This window comes from Carassius gibelio, chromosome A6, assembly GCF_023724105.1.
Source record: "Carassius gibelio isolate Cgi1373 ecotype wild population from Czech Republic chromosome A6, carGib1.2-hapl.c, whole genome shotgun sequence".
Taxonomy (NCBI): domain Eukaryota; kingdom Metazoa; phylum Chordata; class Actinopteri; order Cypriniformes; family Cyprinidae; genus Carassius; species Carassius gibelio.
This window is the reverse complement of record NC_068376.1, coordinates 11698686-11721059: the sequence shown is the minus strand read 5'-3', so window position 1 is coordinate 11721059 and position 22374 is coordinate 11698686. Positions and strand designations below refer to the sequence as shown.

The following is a 22374-nucleotide window of genomic DNA, read 5'->3' as shown; positions in this document are numbered from 1 at the left end:
CTGATGTGAAAAAAATAAACATTTTAGCATTTAGCTACTACATACAGTGTGGACAAAAAAGTGGTTTGATTTCTTATGCTCAAATTGAATTGATAGATATGGATGAATAAAACAGATGTTCTGTGGTGTATAGTTTTGTTATCAACATGTTATTAATTAAAGAAGTTGTTAGATTAATATATTAATATTAGATTTTTCATGTCAAATAATGATTTTAGCTGCTGACACTGAACAGTTAAGAAAGATAGATTTTCTTCTTTCTGCACTCCAATGGCATGCCCACAGACCGTTCATTCACAGTTTATTAGTACATCTTGTTTACTAAATGGCAAAGAGCTGATGAAAATAGTCAGTTCTGTTTGACTGACTGCAAACAAACTTTAGAACTTTAGAATTCAGCGCTGTAGTCTTACCAGTTCACAACAAGGAATTAATGTTTTAAAAAAAAGTCACCTGCTGTATAGAAAGCTTTTAAGAAAGAACTAGTTGTAAACATTCTTTATGTTTTGAGATTTGTGAGGCTACAAAGCAAATACATTCTGCTGGGTCCTAATTACATGAGTGTTTGTGATTTTTATAGTCCCTGCAGCCATCTTTTAAGAAAAGTGTGAGTCGACAGCAGTCAAGTGAAGGACTGTCAGACAGCAGTCCATCTACCAGAGACAGACGAACAACGTTCAAGAGGCAAACATCACTCTCTCAGAGCATTCGCAGGTAAAATCACAGGTGAATCAGTGAATAAAGAAATAGATTCATAGTTTTATTTTATTTTTAAATATCAATTAGAATTATAAGACTGTAAAGAAACTTTAGCATTTTGTATTATACAGTGATCACACAGAACTGGTAAATTGAAATAAATGTATCATTTAAAGGGGTCATATGATGCTGCTAAAAAGAATGTTATTTGGAGTTTTTGGTGTAAGGCAATGCGTTTATGCGGTTTAAGGTAAAAAAAAACACATTATTTTCCATATAATATACATTATTGTTTGTCCCCTATGCCCCACCTTCTGAAACACATTGATTTAACAATGCTCATCATTCTGAAAAGGTGAGGTGTGCTCTGATTGGCCAGCTATCCAGTGCGTTGGGATTGGCCGAATGCCTCAAATGTGTGATGCAAATGTTATGCCCCATAACATACTATGCTGTCTTCCAGGCCAGCAGCACGAGAACTCAGTCCAGCTGCTCTGCTCATGCACATTGGTTCTCTTTCGGCAGTTCAGTCAATGTACTGTTAAGACTAAATAACTTGGGATGTTGGTTTATTTCGCATCAGAGGGAGTGTAAGGCACGTTTATAAAATGAATAACTTTAGTAATTATTGGATTAGTGCATACTGGAGAAGCGAACTGTTTCAAAGATTCAGTTCGATTTGGTGAACTGGTTCGACTGGTTCACTAAGAAGAAAGTCATCATCCTCCATAAAATGCACACATCTGAATATTTGGGTTGGATTGTTCTGGAACAGTGTTGAAATTCAACTCAACTGATTTCTAGTCTTGACCTCTTCTGGAAGTCCAAACGAAGTAGTTTGGCTTTCACAAGGGAACACACAGCGACTCCACAACATGGCGCCAGCGGCAACCATGAGAATAAAAGGTACACCTTCTTTCCTTGTGTGAACATTTGGGTGGCGATATGCAAACATTCCCACATAGTGACGTAGAGATGTGGGGGCGTGTTAGATCAAGCCATTTTAGGTGGGCATGGATTAGCCTTAACTATTTCGATTTGAGACTTTAGTCTTTGCAAATTTACAGATCTTCTTTATGCACCAAGAGCTTTTAACACTCAAAAGAGAAAGGAAAATTGAAATCGCATCATATGACCCCTGTAAAGAAGTTTTAGTTTTATCGAACCGAAGAGAAGGACTACTTAATTAAAATAACAAAATGTGCATTGAAGTGAAGATACAAATGTAGATGGTCAGTAATGACACATTTAGATACAGCTAACCCAGTTAGTACCTATGTAAACAAAAACGTTTGGTTGGTAATTTTATCAACTGTCTGTCAAAAAAGTTAAACTGATTAGCCTAGATAATAAAATGCATGTCTCCTGACCTTAAAGGTGTACTTGGATAAGACCATTTTAAACCACTTCATAGCTATTTGTCTGTAGATTTTTAAGGGCCCAAACATTAAGCCTGTTTTGGTAATCATTCTTTTTAATCTGGACCTGAGAGACTTTAAGTGATATAAATTTCGAACTTGGTGGGATGGTCATATTTTTCATCCACTACTTAAGCACCCCATGCATTTGTTAGAAACTATGTAAATGATAAGTTACTAGGTAAATATGTAAACAAATAATGGTAGCACTTATTTTACAGTCCTGTTCCTCGTGTACATACTATGCACTTATTATAGTAATTACAATAACTATGTAATAACTAGGTACTAACCCTGAACCCTACCTAACCCTACCCCATGTAGTTACCTTGTGTTACCAGAACTTTCTTAGATAAATACACTGTAAGTACACTATAAGTACATGTTAGTACACGTACTGTAAAATAAAGTGCAACCCAAATAATTAATTCAGTGGCAGGCAGGAGAGGTATACTTAATACAATGTAATAAATATGTTTCACTTTATTTTTTATGGTTCTGTAATTCTGTGAGACTAATTATTTTATGATTCATTTTCATGTAACATAATATTTGTGGTCAATATTTAGGTAAGGTACATTTTAGAACTTCTGTCATTCATTATGAAACATTGGTTTAGAAACAAACAAGTTTTTGAATGAATTTTGCATGTTTTTATTTATTTATTTATTTTGATAGATATTTTGCAAGGGTGGAAACATTCTGGATGTTTCTGGAATATTCTAGTGCTAGCACTGTGGGGCTAGTCATAAAAGACAAAAATCATCCTACATACAATTCTGAAGTTTCTATTTTCTATTTTTATTTTGTTTCTTTAAAAATGATATTACCTGAAAACAATTCAACTTTTTTTTATTGTTTTACAGAGTTATTGACAGGGTCCTGAAGGGCAACTGTCCTGCTGAGTTTAGCTCCAGCTTGCCTCATTCCCCCTCTTTCACACTGCAAGTGGCGCATGAGCAGCGCATATTTTTTTCGGCGTCCATGTTAATCAATGATTGCATTCACATCGGGAGCAGGAGCAGCGCGTGAGCGTCAAGCAGGAGCGTCGCGTGAACAGCAGTGCAGCTGGGGTTTCGGCGTTCGTTCTATTTTTGCTGTGTTGCTCACGCTCAATTAAAGTGAAAGCACACTTTTGATGGACAAAATAAAGGTGATTTAACACATAACCTGCTCAAAATGCAAAGAATAAGCATGTTAAGAGTTTTAACAACAATGCCAATGTCTAGTGTTTAACAATTATGCCAGAACAGAAAATTAAGTATAACAAATATGTATTTACCCATTTTAACTTTTATTGTATTATTATAAAAATAAATGTTGAATTATATCCATTGTTTGAATACTCGCGAGAGTCTGCTGCTGCAGTGACGGTGTAGTTGCACAGACACGCTTGCTCATGCACCGATCACGCTTGCGGTGTGAAAGAGGGGTTACACCTGCCTGGAAGTGTCTAGTATGCTTAAAAAGACCTTGATTAGCTGTTCAGGTGTGTATAATTGCAGCTGGAGCTCAATTTTACAGGACCGTGGCCTTTCAGGGATTGGACAGCACTGCCCTGGTCTAAATCATCTTACAATTTAACTTTAATGTTATGTAAATTATGAACTTTAATTATACTTTGTTCTTAAAATGCAAACTGAGGGTGAATTTTTTATTTATTTTAATTTCGTCTTAATTTCATCTTTTAAATAACTTTTTATTTGTAGATGTCTATAAAATAATGTGATCTGATAATAGCCCTTTGCCAGCCCAAGCCCACATCATTAAAGGCATTTGATTAAAAGTCTGGATCTCTTGCTCTTTCGACTTAAACCAACTTGCGATCCCTAATATTAGTCAAACATCCAAATGTTTCACTTATGCAATAATATCTATTATTCCTACTTCCCTTTCTCCCACAGTACTGTAAATCAATGCACTGAAGCATCAAGTGATCCAATCTCCTCAAATTTCCGCTTTAGACTTTAGGTTTTCTAAAAAAATTACATATACCAAATATTCCATGTTTAATACAAAGGTGTATATAAACTGGAAGATTTTGAAACAGAATTAAGAATTTTGGGAGTATGCTAATTTTAAATGTACAGATTTTTTCAAACAAAGATAATTTTACAAAGGTAGTATTTCCTTCCTTTTAAAATCAGTATATCATTATTGCAATTATATACATTTTATAAATGTTTGGAATAATAATTTCTAAGTACTTTAAGTTTAATTCCATTTAATATCATATTTCTTTTTAAAGCCCTTTTGTATTTTACCCCCATTTCCTAGCTTATGTCTTAACCTGACAAATCTCCACATAGATCTAGCTCTACTAATTCTGAGGATATGTAGTTTTCTTTTAAATTAAAATTAAATTAAATTTATGCATTTAGCAGACGCTTTTATTCAAAGCGACTTACAGTGCATTCAAGGCTATCAATTTTTACATATCATGTGTTCCCGGGGAATCAAACCAACCTTGCGCTTGCTTGCTTGCTAGTGCAGTGCTCGACCAGTTGAGCTACAGGAACACTTTTAAAACCAATATTGCATAAAATACAAATTTATGTTCCTCATCCTCAATTCTAAGACCTTTTATTGAAGAATTAAATCTAATTATGCTAATGGATCTATACATGAAGCAAATACCTTAAGTGACAAAGGATTTCAAATTTCTCTGAAAGAATGGGATTTGATTTATTTATTTATTAACTAATTTAATAAACTGTTGATTAAAACCAAAATAAAAATAAAAATAAGGGGCTGTAGAACCCTGTCAAATTAAGTGTTTGACCAACATTCTCATAGAGTAAACAGTTTATGACAAATCCATTTTGATCTAAATTATTTATTGTAGGTGGTGCTATAATAAATATATAGTTTTGTTCTTTTTTAATACAGGGGTACAGCTCAGTGGTTTGGAGTGGGCAGTGATAGTGAATCCAAGCAGCAGGAATGGCACAGGAAGAGTCTTCGGCACTGCAGTCAGAGATATGGCAAACTGAAGCCTCAGTATTGTGAGCAGAATGAGGCAGCCAGCCTAGATTATGGCCCGGAGTCACCAGTGGCCGCCAGAATGCCAAAGGTATCTGCTCAGTATGTACACAAAATAATTTCTGTACTTAATGTACTACAGATACAAAAATAAAACAATCTTACTTGAACAATTTCTTAAATTTCTTCAACTGGTAATTCCTCTGTACTTCTAATAGACTTCATAAACAATCTTTTGATATTTTTCTATATATTAATAGGATTGTCCATTAATTAAAACATTTAATATGATATTCTGATTGGTTATATCAATATATTACATGTAATTAATTCAAGGATAATTTACAAAATTGTTTTTACAGATGCTAAAAAAGATTAACTCATCGGTATAAATAGTAGCTTAAGAATATCAAATGTTTGTTTTATTCCAGTATCCTTGAATATAAGCTTATAACTGACCTGAAGTCCACAGCATTTTATTTTTTCTTCTTGCAGTTTTCTTGCAAGTTTATTTGCCTGAGGCAAAGTCACCGACTGCTCATACTAAAAATGTGTGAGACTGTTTGAATCAACATTATTGAAGCATTGGAATTACTAGATGATTGCATTTTTTATGTATCCATGTTTTGCTTTACATTTGTACAAAGGCTATGTTGAATTTATAAAAAAAATCTAATTCCTTTATATCTAGTGTCTAAAGAAGAATGCAAAATTATTTAATTTTACCTCAGATTTTCATTTGTGGCAGGTTCAAACAAATTTGCACTCTGTAGACATGCACATTATTAATAAAAATCACTCTAAAGAACTTATGGAACAACTATAACTTATAGAATATTATTATATTATGTATAGCTGCTGGTACACATCAATCTTTTCTTGTGATCATGTCACCTCTCATGTGTACAGGTACTTTTTATATATGGTCAGTGTGAACATGCAAGTAATTGCCATGGTAATTAACAACATTATTTTGTAATTGATTATGTTGATTTATAATTTGTTAGCAAAATTATGTTGTTATGTAATAGCACTAGATGAAAAGAGTCGTTCAGAAAAGTATAGTAACCATATTAATCTCCCAAGGAACATCTTGTTTGCCAAATGTATGTTGAAAATAACATGAAGTGGTACATTAAATTAAGAAGCCCAGATCCCTCATATGGAAGTATACAGGAATCCATCAGAGTTTACGGATTTACATGGCTGAAATTTTGTTGAATGTAAGGTGTGAAGGCCTTTCATTTGTTTTGATTTAAAGTTGGCCCTGGTGTGCCTTTTGCACAGTTACACCAAATAACATTATTATACATAAAACCAAAACAACTCAAGAAAAATAACCCCAAAATGATTTCAAAATAGCTTATAAAGAGTTTAAAATTTTACAAATGAGATGTAACATATGTACTTTGTTGAAGTACAACAATATTGAATGCAAACTAGTTCAATTGTGCACGATTTAAAATTAGAGTATTAAAAAATAAAAATAAAAGCTAGTATGCTTTTGGAATCATGTAGGCCTGTATTTAACTACACAGTTGAAACACTAAGTAATTATGCATCCACCTGCAATGCACTCCACTGGTAAAAATGCTGGGGCGGAATCAGTCTGTAAATAGGGCACCCCAAGAAAAGGTTTTCATGTGAGGGTGCAACCACACTACCTTTCTTATAACATATTGAAAAGTATATGCCTTATATTATACAGTGACTATAAGAAATGTTTTTATAACTCCAGGCTGCAGCTCTGCATTTGGGTCTAGAACTGGCTCCTCAAAGCAGGAATTAGCAGAATCACACAGACATTTCATCCCTGTAACCATTAACAAAAAGAATCACTCCAAGATAATTCACTTTAGCACAAGTTTTGGTCAAGCAGGCCACCTGGATGAACCCACATACATACATACATACATGCATACATACAGTCATGCCCACAAATAGTGGCACCCTTGGCAAATATGATCAAATAAGGCTGTGAAAATTAATCTGCATTGTTAATCCTTTTGATGTTTTATTTGAAAAATTCACAAAAATGTATCCTTTCATTGGATAATAAGAATTTAAAACGGAGGGGAAATATCATTATGAAATTAATGTTTTTTCTCAAATACTCGTTGGACACAATTATTGGCACCCCTAGAAATTCGTATGAGTAAAATATCTCTGAAGTATATTCCCATTCATATTCACAATTTTGAGCACTCCAGCATGATTATAAACATGAAATTATCCAGCCATTGCTTCCTGTTTCACAGAAATATAAAGTGGAGGGAAAACAAAGCCCAAATGCCCTTAATCATCCATCACAATCAGAAAAACCAAAGAATATATTTCTGATTTGCAGCAAAAGATGATTGAGCTTCACAAATTGGTGAAGTGGCTTTAAGAAAAGAGCTAGAGCAGTGACAATTCCCATTCCCACCATCAGGACAATAATTAAGAATTTCCAATCAACAGAAAATGTTAGAAAACTGCCTGGAAGAGGTCGTGTGTCTATATCGTCCTAATGCATGGTGAGGAGGTGAGTTTGAGTGGCTAAAGACTCTCCAAGGATCACAGCTGGAGAATTGCCGAAAATAGTTGAGTTTCTGGTTCAGAAAACCTTTAAAAAAATTGGCAAACAGAACCTACATCAACACATGTTGTTTGGGAGGGTTTCAAGAAAAATTCTCCTAGCTCATCCAAAAACAAACTAAAGCATATTCAGTTATCAGACACGACTGGAACTTCAAATGGGACTGGCTTCTATGATCAGATGAAATTAAAAATGAGCTTTTTAGCAGTTAACACTCAAGATGGATTTGGTGAAAACAGGGATAAAAAGTACCCCATGTGTACAATGAAATATACAGCTGTATTTTTGATTTTGTGGGCCTATATTTCTGCTGGAGGTCCTGGACATCTTGTTTAAACACATGGCATCATGGATTTTCTATTAAATTCCAACAGATAAAAAATCAAAAAGTGACTGACTCTGTTAGAAATCTTATAATGGGCCATGTTTGGATCATTCAACCGTACAATAATCCAAACACAAACCTCAAAAACAACACCGAAATGGGTCACTGAGCTCAAAACCAAGCTTCTGCTATAGCCATTCCAGTCCTCTGACCTGAACCCTACAGAAAATGAGAGGAGTGAACTGAAGAGGAGAAGCTGGGAATCTGAAGTGTCCATGTCCAGAAAGGTAAGAAAAACATCATCAAAGTAGTCCATGTGACATCAGAGGGTCAGTTAGAATTTTTTGAAGCATCGAAAATACATTTTGGTCCAAAAATAGCAAAAACTGCAACATTATTCAGCATTGTCTTCTCTTCCGTGTATGTTGTGGGAGAGTTCAAACAAAGCAGTTTGTGATATCTGGTTCACGAACTAATCATTCGATTGATGAATCTGATGCTGAATAAAGTCGTCGTTTTACACCAAAATGTATTTTCGATGCTTCAAAAAATTGTAACTGACTCTCTGATGTCACATGGACTACTGTGATGATGTTTTTCTTGCCTCTCTGGACATGGACAGTAGACCTTACACACAGCTTCAATGGAGGGACTGAGAGCTCTCGGACCAAAATCTAAAATATCTTAAACTGTATTTGGAAAGACATGAGGGTGAGTTATTAATTACATAATTTTGATTATTGGGTGAACTAACCCTTTAAAATATCTTATTTTGTGTTCAGCAGAAGGTGGTTGCCCTCTGTTCTATTCTTATGCAGTCTCATGCAATCTATCTCACTGTTTTTAAAAGAAAGACAATGTCCTGTGTGAACTACTACTTGGGTATTCTGTGCTGCCTGCTTTCAGCAAGACACTTTTCCTGTAGTAGTACCTGAGGCTGGGCTGACAGCAAACTAGCAAAAACATGAAAGTGGATATTATGGCATTTTAATAAAATGGTCAAATAAAAAAATAAAATAGAATTAAATGCATTTTTTGTTAGATTAGCTGCATATTTTAGGCCTTTCTCTGCATTTTAGTATGACTTGTTTGTGTTTCTTTGTATTTTTCAAGACTAACTGTTATAGTCGTCAGCTGTGATCAGAAGCCTGTATTTATTCAGTGTATATAAGTTTCTATAATTAAATCATACATTCGTTCAACTGAATCCTTTATCCTTTTTCAGTTATTTATAACAGTTACCATAAGTTAAGTTAAGGGTGTGTATTTTTTTTTATTTTTATTAATGTCACTAATACTGATTCATATTGTGTCTTGCTCTCTGTCTCTCTTAAGATTGTGGATCCTTTGGCTCGTGGGCGACAGTTCCGTTATGAGGACTCAGAGCGACCGAGGACACCCCATACAGCATATCCTCCTTTGACCCCAGGAGTGACCTCTCTATGCTCATTCACCAGCCAACGTTCTGGTTACACACGTTTGCCACGGAGAAAAAGAGAATCGGTGGCCCGAATGAGCCTCCGTGCTGCATCCAACCTTTTTAAGGTCTGTGTTACTACGTAAATTATTGACATTGCACCTTTTTAGATATTTAATTTGTGTTTATTAGTGTTAGTTATTATTATATTTTGTATGTTAGTATTTAACTTTAGGGAGAATACTTGTATGTGCATACATTTTAAGGGATTTAAGGGGTTCAACCAAAAATATTATTTACTTACCCTTGACTTGACTTGTTCCAAGCCTGTATGAGTTTCTTTCTTTTGTTGAACAAAAAATAAGATATCTTGAAGAATGTTGAACAGTTTAACAGTTAAACATTTTGTGGTTCCTTTTTTTTTTGCATAAGCAACTGGCAGCAACTGTTTGGTTACCCACATTCTTTAAAATATCGTCTTCTGTGTTCAGCAGAATAAAGACATATTTAAAGGTTTGAAACAATATGAGGGAGAATAAATGGTGAAAATTAATTTTTGGGTGAAGTGTCCCTTAAAGTGCTTGATTATAATAATGAATTGGGTGTTTAAGTTTTTGACCATTATAGACAAAGTTTCCAGTCCTATTATGGCTTAGCTCACATTGTTTTTCATTTTGTAAAAAAAAAAAAAAGATATTTGTTCCTTATATTTGTACTGGAATATGTAAGGTCATGTAGTACCATCCTCTCTTGACATGTTCTGGCAATATAGGGTCGACAGGGTCTACAAGGCACTCAGAGTGGACGTGGATTTCAGAGGAGGAGTTTTGCTCGGCCCAGCTGGCTTGAAGACGACACTGTGGATACAGCAGACACCTCTGATTCAGTTTTTTTTAGCAAAGTGCGTATTTTTATCAGTCTTTGTCTCTGATCCTTCCACTCCCTTGTGAAAGAAAAGTGTGCTTAATTGTATTGAAGGCACCCTTATAGTGTACTTCAATTCTTAATTATATATTTAAAAATCTGAAAAAATTACTGAAATAAAAGGGTACTTAAGTGTACTTAGAGTACATTTTTATGACTATTTCTTTCTTTTTAAAAAATGCACTTTGTAATATGTTATTAGTTTTACCTGAAAGTACATTTTAAATCAGTGTTTTAACATTTAACATTTGTTGTTACTTATTTGGAGATGTTGATTAAGATGGTAATTTTAACTAAGAATATTTTTATATTTTTAAAATTGTTAGTTAATATTTGTCAATTGAAAGATAATATATTTAAAATGTAGTAAATTACAAGCATTAAAATGTGAAATTACAAATATATTGAAATACAACATACAACTTTAAATAGAAATTACATAAAAACATATTTGAGTTACCATAAATGTTTGTCAGTACACTTTAACCATATTTCAAAAACAATAGAATTATCAAATGGTTAGATTTACTCAAGGTTAGATTTACTCAAGAGTGATTTAATAACCCACTTTAGAAGGAATTGAGTTCAACATACTGGATTTAATATACATTTAAACTATAACAAAATTGTATTTAATTGAAAAAAAAAAGTTTGTATTGAAGTGAATTCTACAACGTTTTAATACATTTTTAAAAGTAGGCTATGCTAAAGTTTACTTATTTTTCACAAGTATTTACATTTAGCAGATAAATGCTTTGTAACACTTTAGATAAGGAAACTCATATTCACAAGTAACATAAATTCCAAATTTGCTGCTTATTGATAGTAAGTAAAGTAGTTGTTGTAGAAGTTATGTTTAGCTATAGGGTATAGTCAATGGATCTAGAACATGGTCATGCAGAATAAGGCATTAGTACTTGCTTTGTAAGTACAGTCAATATGCTATATACATGATAATAAGCAACTAGTTAATAGTGAGTTGAGCTTCCTAATTAGTACCGTTTCAAGGGATGTGCCAAGTGTTCGACCACACAGGGCCTCACTCCTCCAGATGGCCTCGCTCCTGGTCTGCATTTTATGTAATTTATGTCTACCGTTTTTCCACCCATTTTGTCCTTTGAAAGACTAAGATAGTAATGGATGATAGACAGTATAAGATGGGGTGCACCGATATATTTATAAGCTGTGCTAATCAATGGTGATAATGAACGTGGATTTGCTCAGCTTGTCAGTTAAAAACGGCTCCTTGTAGTAACAGCTGCTCTATGTGAAATCACGCAACTGATGGAATTTAGATAACCAGCTTTACTGATGAGATGCACATATTCATCGGTCGATATATATTGTGCACCCCTAGTATATGATTCAGTAAAACTTTTTATTGTTAGGAAAACAAAAAGTTAAACTTTTAGGCTGGTCGGCAAAAGTAATTATCATAAATACGAAATAAATAAGAAATTTGAATTATTTATATTAATAAGTTGTGTTTTCTGAGTCGGTGTCACAAGGAAGAAGTTGCCGATCCTGACTCGCCTATATATATATATGTATATATAGTAAGCTATTTGCTAAATTTCTGTACATTTTCGTGAAGCGCTCCTGTTCAAGACAAGAAGGCAGAAAGCACGTCTTTATTTTATAAAAGCACAACGTTTTGTTGATTTTGTGAGTGCACACAAATAAAAGTACACCCTTTACAATTACGAATGATGCACTACTCTTACAAAAAAAATGGCATATCCACTTAAAAAAATGAAAGTGATCGTGTTGGCATCTCCATGTCCAGCAAAGCACATTTTAGCATCCACTCTCCATACAAACTATTGGATTTAGCACACATTTATGTAAGTTTAATGTTTTAATATTCAACTGTTTTATATCTATAGAAAAGACGACTCAGGCCAGTAATTCGGATAAGCATCTCAGGCTACAGTTTAAATTTAAGCCCCTTGCAGGACTCTAGGCGGGTCTGCCACGGTGGTACAACAGTGCTCATCAATGTTAAATTGATCGAGATGGTCAGTCAAATCTGCTTACTGAGTTTGTGGAAAGATGTCTCCCCCCACACACAAAACTGTAGAGGGCCTCGCACGTCAACTTCCCACAGGGCCTTTCACCCCCACTTTGCGACAGCCCTGTTTCTAATCTAAAGTGTTACCAAATGTCAAATCAAGTCTATATATATATATATATATATATATATATATATATATATATATATATATATATGTATATAAATAATTTGTTTATCTCTTTCATAGGTAGATGTCCATGAGGAGCTTTATTCTATGGCAGATGATGTTTTTGAGTCACCCCCTATATCAGCTTCTTGTCATGTGGCAGATGTTTCTTTGGGCGAGGGAATATCATTTCCCAACTTGTAAGTTGTGAAAATCTTCCAACTTAATGCTTGTACACATACATTTTAAATAATTTAAACTGCAAAACTAGATCTAAATCTTTCCAGGGCTCAAGAATGCTTTACAATGTACATTCTACAAGAAAAAAAACATGATTTGAAAGTGAGCAAGATAATTTTGAATTTAATATGATAAGCCACAGAAAGTCAATGGAAATCATATAAAATTGGGGTGATATGAGCAGAGCACTTAGTGTGGATAACTATTCTAGCTACAGAGTTAGGTTGTATTGTAATCTGGAAATGCATCTGTAGACTGTTCTGTAGCTTTTAATTTTTTGCAGATATTTAGTACTTCCCTGTTTTAATATTGCCATTTCTTTTTTCTTTGTCTTCAGGGGAAAGAAGGATTTCACCAAAACTGTGGCCACCTATGAGATAGAATCTTCTCGTCGTGGAGGTCGAATTGCCTCCAAAGTGAAGCACTTTGCGTTTGATAAGCGGAAGCGTCAGTATGGTATGGGTGTGGTGGGGAATTGGTTGAACCGACACTATAGACACAGCCTTAGCAGCCAAGTACAGAAACAACTGGAAGATTTTCATAGTCATCGGTGAGTTACAAACACCAGATATGCTCCTCCATCAGGAGCATGTCAGAATTAGATGTTGCTTTTAGACTATTGAGAGAACATTCTGATAATTATTTGTCTTTTTGTCAGGCCATATTTTACCTACTGGATTACCTTTGTGCATATTATCATAACGTTGCTGTCCTGCATTACATATGGATTTGCTCCTGTGGGCTTTGCCCAACATTCCACCACTCAGCTGGTAAGATATCGAAAAGAGTCCTCTCAACTAAGGGTTATTATAAATTATAAAATATATTGTGAGAAAACATCAGACATGTCCAAATCACTGAAATCTAATTTCAGCAAAAGATCTCACTTAAACTATTGAGAGAAAAAAATGTCTTCATAACCAAGTTTGATATGTAGCAGTACATATGTATGATTTAATCATTGCTTTTACTGAACCAGCTTTCACAAGCAGTATTGTTACATGGTAGCTATTCATTTTTAAATTGCTGGTCAGGAGAGACCAGTCACATTATTACAGTTTTTAAGGTGACAGAAAGCAATCAACAGCCCATTTAGTCTTCGTTAATTTTACACTAAGTCAGCCATGTTGATAATATTCTATCTTCCATCCATTATGTCAGACATTATGCAGCTCTGACATGCTCTGGGACTGCTCTGGTATTGTGTTTTAGCTACTATTTTGGGAGCAATTACAAAACTGTTTATGATATATTTTGTAGTAAATTAAGCTCAAAAGGGAAATGTATATAAATAATTACAATTAATTATGATTAATTACAATTATTTATATGAGCTGCCAGTAGTAACTGTAGCATTAGAGCATGTAGCAAAATCGCAATCGTAAAGGAACATTGATTTGTAAGGCAGAATCAGCAACACAAGTAATTTGTGTACAGGATTTTTATTAACTAAACACTAACACAAACTAGTCTAACAAACAAACATACATACTATCACTCATATAAGGGAAAGGGCAAATGAGATTTGATGGATAATACCATCAGGAAAACCAGAGAAAGAAGCTATGAAAAGAGTCACATACTCTTAGCAGAAGAAAGGGGAGCAGATCGAAGAGAGGTCGAGAGAGAGAGGGCCGAACTAGTATGAGCCTTTTTAAAAAGTAAGATAGTTCATGCCTCTTAGTGGCTTGTCCACTGAGAAAGGCTGAAATTCCAAGTGGGAGTTTGGAAATACTGGGGAGTTTACAACATCTTTGTGTGAAAGCCTGGTAATTTGCATATATAACTGGATCAGAAGTTGTACTTGTTTACTAGTATACAAACTAGTAAAGATTCTTAGAACACTACTATGTTGCATAGGTATCAACATATAGTATACACGTTTAGGTCATCAGAAGACAAATTCATAGATACTAAACATGGTAAAATTACATACAGGTAAAATTACATGAATGAGTAGTTCTGTCACACGCATGCATAAAACAGCATACAAGACAAATTGACAATATACAATAACATTAACAACAATACACAATGAACCTGAAGTATATGTGTGTTCATTCAATTTTTCTAAGAATTAATTTAGAAGAGTCCATTTTTATAGCAGTATGTTTCAGAGAGAACTGAGGTGGACGATCATCTCCACATATTTTTAGGTCATAAGTGATCTTATCTTGCTGAGGTGTCATGGTTGCCATGGTAACCAGGGGTCTGGAGTCATTTGCAGACATCCTGGCACCTAGTAGGTTCATTGGCTGAGGTGTCTGTTATTATTTGTTGATCTAATGAATAATTGTTTTGTTAAATCAAATAAAAAATGATGCTACATTTGGTTGCCTATTATTTGTTCTCTTTTCTTTTCTCTCTCTTTTAGGTACTGAGAAACAAAGGAATCTATGAGAGTGTGAAGCATGTGCAGCAAGAGAACTTCTGGATTGGTCCTTGCTCTGTAAGTGACACAGAAAGTCCCTATCCAGTTGTTAAAGGTGCCATAGAATTAGGGGTTGAATGACTTCTGTTTTTTTTAAAGTCGACTTTTATGTGATGAAAGTCAAATCGAAGTCGACTAGTCGCTGATGTCGTCATTAATGAACAATTAAGTCTGGTGCTGTGACAAACCCCTTGTGCACAGCTATGGCATATGACACAGCGCTGCCACACGGCTATTGTTCCTATAAGAGCTAATTTTTATCAGTTCTTTTGCCTTCGGGTCGTTTTATTTCCCACAGATTTCTGCTTGTTCTAAATCAGATATAATTAAAGTAGCACAGGAAAGATTGCATTTACATGAATGCATTAGTAAGAGCGATTGCGTGTGTGAATTAATTCTACATTCTAATTCTGCATCTCTCTAGTAGTAGTGACCCTGTAGGATTTAGTTAAGAAAAATATATATAACTTTTTGGTTTCTAAGCAATTTTATTGAGAAATCACACAACAGTGTTGACAATACATTTCAGCTCTGAATGATTTTTTGTGCACGTGATCTGCGCATTATGTACAAGCTCTGTCTGTAGCCTGTGTGTGTGTGTTACAGTGCAGCAGCGCATTAGATAAGAACAGTGATTATTTACCTGTACATTAAGCAGTTTAGTATGTGCATTCTCCCGTTAAATTTCGAGCATCCAGTAATGTAATCACACCTCCCTGAAGTTGGCACCCCATAAAAATAAATAATCACCAAAACTATGCCATTCGTTTGTGCTGATTTGTGCCGCAAAAATGAACATTTGTGCTGGTTTGGTGTTTGAGATATTAAACATTCTTTTTTGAACGTGTGATGTCACTCTCCACCCAATGTTGCCCAAATCGCTCCAAACCAGTGCAGTTTGTTTGTGCTCGATTTGTGCCCATTTGTGCCGTTAAATCAAATACTATCTATTTTCTTTCTGTAGATATATAAAATATTTTCGGAGGCCGTGATGTCACTATCCACCCCAGTCATCTAAATCGCACAAAACTGGTGTCATTAATTTGTGCTCAATTTGTGCCGGTTTGTGCTGTTGAAATGAACATCAAATATATTTCTCGTTCTTAGAAATAACAAAAACAATTCTGGGCAGTGACGTGTCTCTCCACCCCATGGCGTCCGAATCTCTCCAAACCGTGCCGTTCGTTTGTGCTCGATTTGTTCTGTTCTGTTCTGCAGAGCATTGAAGTCGACTAGTCGAATAATCTGTGCAACCCCTACAGTAGGTGGACAGCCAAAAGGCCCTTTTTACCACCGCAAGTACCACTGCCACGGCGTCTGTAAAGTGCATTTAGTGGTGCTTTAACCACAAGTTATCAAACAGGTGCATCAAAGCACATTTTCGCAAATACAGTAGACGTCAGTTTTGCCTCACTGATGTGTTACAGTTGAGGCTTCAGTTACAGAAAATGAGAGATAAACACTATAGTTAAATTATTACAAATATTTAATATGTAATATTCACAGATGCAAGTTTGGTACTTATCCGTGATGCGCGGGTTGATCCAAAATGAGCGGGTGCCTGCGGTCGCCCGCGGTTACGAGTCATCCAAAAATATTTTTTAATGATATTCGGGTCGCGGTTGAAATACATAGGCCTACACTTTATTGGCTGAATAACTTGCATGAAGATGACGCATGAGCTCAGTCTGCACGTAGAGATGGAGGTGGCAAAGTAGACTGCATGGGGAGCAACGTCGCTGTTTTTGGTAAAACATGATTTTGACGACTTCATTAAGTTTTGTTTTATAGAAAACTCTTTTTAAAAGATTTTCTTTTTGTATAAATTGTATAATTGTAATTTTGATCAATGTTTTATCAATCAGTTGCCTGTATTTAATACATAAGAAGCAAATATATAGCCTAGCAGACAATGTAATGAGGCGCCGGCATGATCACTTGCATTGCATGTGAACTAAACTCAGCGTGTGCCTCACAGATTTGAGAAATATAGGCTATATATTACAGACAGCTTTAAATGTCTTCTTTTAAACGAAATTATTCAAACCAAAAATAAATGGGCTACTCTCTGATGTAATCCATATGAAATGTGCATTTCTCTCTGGCGTTCATGGCGAGTCTGCATCGTCAACTTTATCTTTGCAGAAACACCAGTTTATTACTAAACAATAAAATGACTCCTTGCATATTTTAAAACCAGCAGGCCATTCTGGGTTGAGCGAGACCCCATGGAATGAGTGAGCGGATCCGGATATTCAGAAATGCGCTCTCCGCTCACGAGCTCTCAGAAAAAAAACCCGAGCCTCAATGTCTGCTGACCTTGCAGAAACATACAAATAGACATAGCCAGACTAGACTATTTTAGTACAAATTATGAGCTTACAGACGATTTTTTTTATAATTCCTGACTAAATTATAATATATTACGTTTTTTTTTTTTTTGGCCTAGTTAGTTTTGCCTACGTTTCTATGGCCCAATGACACAACGATGAGCATTTACTGCTTTTTAAAAATGTGGGTCAGGAAGCGAGCGGGGTACAATATTTTATTTTTATTTTTTTGCAGTCTGAGTTGCGGACGGGTTAGTTGAAAACGTTGGTCGGGTGCGGGTTGTTTATACATTGACTCGCGCATCACTGGTACAAGCAGGATAAATGTCAAGCCTGTGCCTGAGCCTGTGCTTATATTTTCTCTAAGCTACATGGTATTAAACCATATTTTAGATTTGATACATTTAAAATGTGTGCAGTATTATCTATATTATATGAATTATGTGTTATATTATTCAGAACAAATTGTGGTTTACTTTGCATCGGAGCATTAAAAGTGGTAGCCTATTTTAGGGTGGTAGGCTACATGGATTGATATGCAATGTCAGTATTTTCATATATTATGCCTGTATTTTAATTTATATTTTAAAATTCCTTTAATAAAACAAGATGCATTTTTGTAATTCATTACATGTCCTTTATTTTGACAGATAACTTCTTGGGAAAAAGACATTTGTCTGTAAACTGATTAAGAAATTGTTGCACTGTATAATTTTATTCACATTATTTATGCCTAATTAGCCTAAAATAAGAAATGATTTAAACCTGCATGATGTAGCTAAATCTTTGAAACTCTAAAGAATGGACGGATTAATAAACCATCCTCATGATTAAACTCAAGTTCTCTCATTATAATCAACAAAATGCACACGATGTAAAAAATAGCTTTATTAATTGACAATTTAAGAGATTTTAAAGGGAGCCTTCTTTACTTGCTTTTAGTGCTGGGCGATAGCATATGACCTAAAAAAAAAAAAATCTGATTTATGATTTCAATCGATTTTAAAATCAATATTCAAATGACAGAAATTTTTAATATAGTTATGAATTTATAAATGAGACAAGATGATAAAAAACTTTAATGTTATTACCTTAATGCTGGAAATTGTTATTATTTTATTTAAAAAAAATTTTTTTTTATTATTATTTGTTTATAGCCCATGCATCTAACCATTCACTCGGCATTAAGAGCCGTTCAGATTCAAACTGGCAGCTCCGCAGTGAGTCAGTGTCAATGGACGGAGGACAGAGCAAGTGGAAAGATATTTTCTAGTCTATATTTCCATCTCGTTATGTTGCTGGTTTAGTTTTTTTTTTCTTATATAACTTATTTGTAAATAGAGCAGTCACTGTCTGTGTCTACACCGGACGCGAGAGTTGTTATCCCATGCCCCACTGCGCTGAAAGTGTGTCTAAACTTGATGACACAACACTACAGTGTCAAATCATCTGAACGCAGTGTCAGAACATTTCGTCATAAACAGAACGAGGCATCAGTTCACTGATGGGGATCGTGTCCAGTGTAGACCGCATCACTGAGTTCTGTTGTCTTTTGTCGGATCAAGCCACTTGTGTCCGGTGTTGACCTGGCATGCGTTTTTTAATGAGTTATGTTACAGCCCTGCTTGTTTTTAATATTTTTATTAAATATCTGTATTGACTTCATGGTCATATTATTGTATTATTGTAAAGCGATTGCGTGTGAATGTGCTGTATCTGTTTAAATCATGCTTTAACCCAAAAATATATGTAAAAGAAACTCTTATAGCATGTAACATCACGCTCGACTCTTGCAGTCATTATAACCTGATCAAGCCATAGCTAAATATGTTTAACGTGAATTCTTGATGAATATGCAGTTATATTATGGGCTGTTGGCATGAATTGTACTCGTGATGGAGGCTCTTGAAGCGAGTGAAAACTACGATGCTCAGACTTAATATCCGCTCCTCGCTCCAGTCAGAATCACCCCGCTCCTCTCATCCTTTGCTCGGCAGTGTGTCTCTGTCAGACTCGCGAGGGAGGGTTGAGCCACTCTGAACTGAGTGTAGCGTCGGTGGATGTTAAAAAGAGAACAGATTTTCATTCAAACAAACTGGACTAGCACAAACGAACGGCACGGTTTGGAGAGATTCGGACGCCATGGGGCGGAGAGACACGTCACAGCCCAAACTGGATTTATCACCCAGCCCTACTTCCTTTCATATAAAAAATAAATAAATGCAGCTGCATTTAAATGCAGGTGTGTAAAATATGTGCAAGATTTGCACTGCATGTGAGAGGGTAGCAGCATTTATTCTTATTTGTTTTATCTTCATTACAAATCTTGTTTGGTTTTATTTTAGATAATTGCATGTAAAAAAAAAAGTTGTAATGCATAGGCAAAATGTGAATTAATATTCATATTCAAGTGTTTAAAAATTATTAATGCACATTAATGACAGATCGCATTTATATTCAACATTCAACAATCTGTGAATGTTGCATTTCTCTTGTCGGAGAGGGCCAGCACTGTGAATTTCATCTTGCAGTCGACAAGAAGAAAATTTTGTTTATTAATAATTAAAATATTACAGTTATTAGGCTACTTCTGCATGTGCTTTGTGGCAAACGTAATACATGTGCTTGAACACGGAATATATTAAGACTTGATTATGTAAATTTTATATAAACCTCTGATTAGTTGAATATAAAAAATGAACAACTAGAACTAGAAAAATCTTACGTGGGGGCAGACCATTTTTTAGTCTATAACCAAAACAACAGTGTTATATAAACCAGTTCAACAAGTGAAAGCCTCATAAGACACTGTCCATATGAATGAGCAAGAGATTCACACCTTTATCTCGACCCCCACTGTTGCATGAAACTCCTTAAGTGAGGGTATCCCTGAGGGAGAAAAAATCCCTGAGGTAAGGGATTTCAAAACATAACGGAAAACCAAAAAACGTAAAACAAACTAGACAGAGGACGAAAATGCAATTATTGTTTTCATAAGTGGTTATAATAATAATAATACTTGTCAGCCTTTTATCAACCATTCATCGTCTCCAAGGGTTTATTACGATCATTAAAAACACGATTTGGTATTTCCTCCTGTTCAATTAACACTAAATCAGCCATCGTATTTTGAGTTTAAATTGACTTAAGGGAGCTGTTTTGGTCCCTTAAATTTATTGCGGTGAAATGGTCACGACGGACTTTGTAGCAACGCTTAAGGGAACACTTAGATAATTAAGGGGAAAAACTTAATAACAGCCTTAAGTTCCTTAAGGAAACCCTTAGGGTTTTTTCTTGCAACCCAAGTTTCACTAAGGGTGCCCTTATCTAAGGTATTAAATTAAATAATAAATAAATATTAAAAATATTGTGGAAAGTTAAGAAAAAAAAACAAACATTAAATAATCATAAAGTTTGAACACTGCGTTAATTCAAATAATCAGCCGTAAGTGCGAAAATGTGTTTTAATAATTTATTGACACATCTGCAAGAATATACCAATAGTTTGTTCAGGACTGCAATTTACAAATATTCTTTGTTCAAAACTGCAACAATATACTAGTATAAAGATTATAGCACTGCAACAATATTCCAACAACAATGTGTCCATAACTGCAATAGTATAGAAAATATTATTACAAAACGATCATAACTGCAACAATATTCCAATTAACCTGTTAAATGTCACCCCGTCCCGTATTCGGGACGCCTACGTTGACTATACTATATTACAATCAAATCTAATCTAATCTTGACAAACTATATATCGTTGCAAAGGTCTAAGACTCCCAAATATATATTTTACCATTTTTTTTTTTTGTTAAAAATTATGTAGTAATAGAAGTAAAAATAAAAGTAATAGACGAATTTATGACAAGAGTGCACCCTCAGAAATCTAAATTACAAAAGGAGTTTTGACCTTTGTTTAAAAATAATACTTCCTCATTGCCTTTTTCTATATCACATTTTAGGAATCATCAGAAGTTATATATCACTTGAAAACATAAAATCTCAAAATTCATCCCTTAAAACCCATTTTAAAATCAGACATTGCATTACCATGTAAATGGCACATCAAAATCATGTTACAAAATGTTTTCAGTCATGAATTATAAAAATTTAGGTTTGTATCATGCACATTCATCTCTATCTTCAAAAACGTGAGTGACAGTTAACAGGTTAAAAAATAAACCCAAACGTTTAAATTAGATCACAACTGCAACAACATACCAATTCAGTTTGTTCATAACTGCAACTGTATAAATATAAACCGTATTTTTCGGACTATAAGTCGCACCTGAGTATAAGTCGCATCATTCCAAAAATACATCAGGATGGGGAAAAAACATATATAAGTCGGACTGGACTATAAGTCGCATTTATTTAGAACCAAGAACCAAGAGAAAACATTACCGACTACAGCAGCGAGAGGGCACTCTGTTTTTCAGTGGTGGACTGCAGGGCAGTGAGCAGCATAGAGCGCCCTCTCGCGGCTGTAGATGGTAATGTTTTCTATTGTTTCATTTCTCTTGGTTAATATCTCTTGGTTCATGTCAAATAAATTTTGATAAATAAGTCGCATCTGACTATAAGTCGCAGGACCAGCCAAACTATGAAAAAAAGTGCGACTTATAGTCCGGAAAATACGGTATATAAAAAAAAAATCATAACTGCAACAACACACAATAAAAGAATTGTTCAAAACTGCAACAATATTGCAGTTTGGTAAACAAATAAAAATTAATAATTTGTCCTTAAAACTGAACCACCTGTGAACAGATTAATTCATCTCGACAACAGATGATGCATGAAAAAAAATTATTCAACCATGAAAGCAAATAATCAGCAAG

At 34.6% G+C, this 22374-nt stretch overlaps 1 protein-coding gene across 3 annotated transcripts in view; it reads left to right on the top strand.

The window, feature by feature from the left end:
* The window catches only part of LOC128016216 (inactive rhomboid protein 2), a 58414-nt gene that overhangs the window by 12584 nt on the left and 23456 nt on the right, over positions 1-22374 (top strand). For 2 of the 3 annotated variants that reach the window (XM_052600706.1, XM_052600705.1), the window contains 8 exons: positions 581-714; positions 5007-5190; positions 9338-9547; positions 10192-10320; positions 12605-12723; positions 13101-13313; positions 13422-13533; positions 15138-15212. In XM_052600706.1, coding sequence (XP_052456666.1) covers positions 581-714; positions 5007-5190; positions 9338-9547; positions 10192-10320; positions 12605-12723; positions 13101-13313; positions 13422-13533; positions 15138-15212 — 1176 coding nt within the window. Of the gene's footprint in view, positions 1-580; positions 727-5006; positions 5191-9337; positions 9548-10191; positions 10321-12604; positions 12724-13100; positions 13314-13421; positions 13534-15137; positions 15213-22374 lie in introns of those variants that run through there. The other variant, XM_052600707.1, reaches the window with a different exon arrangement.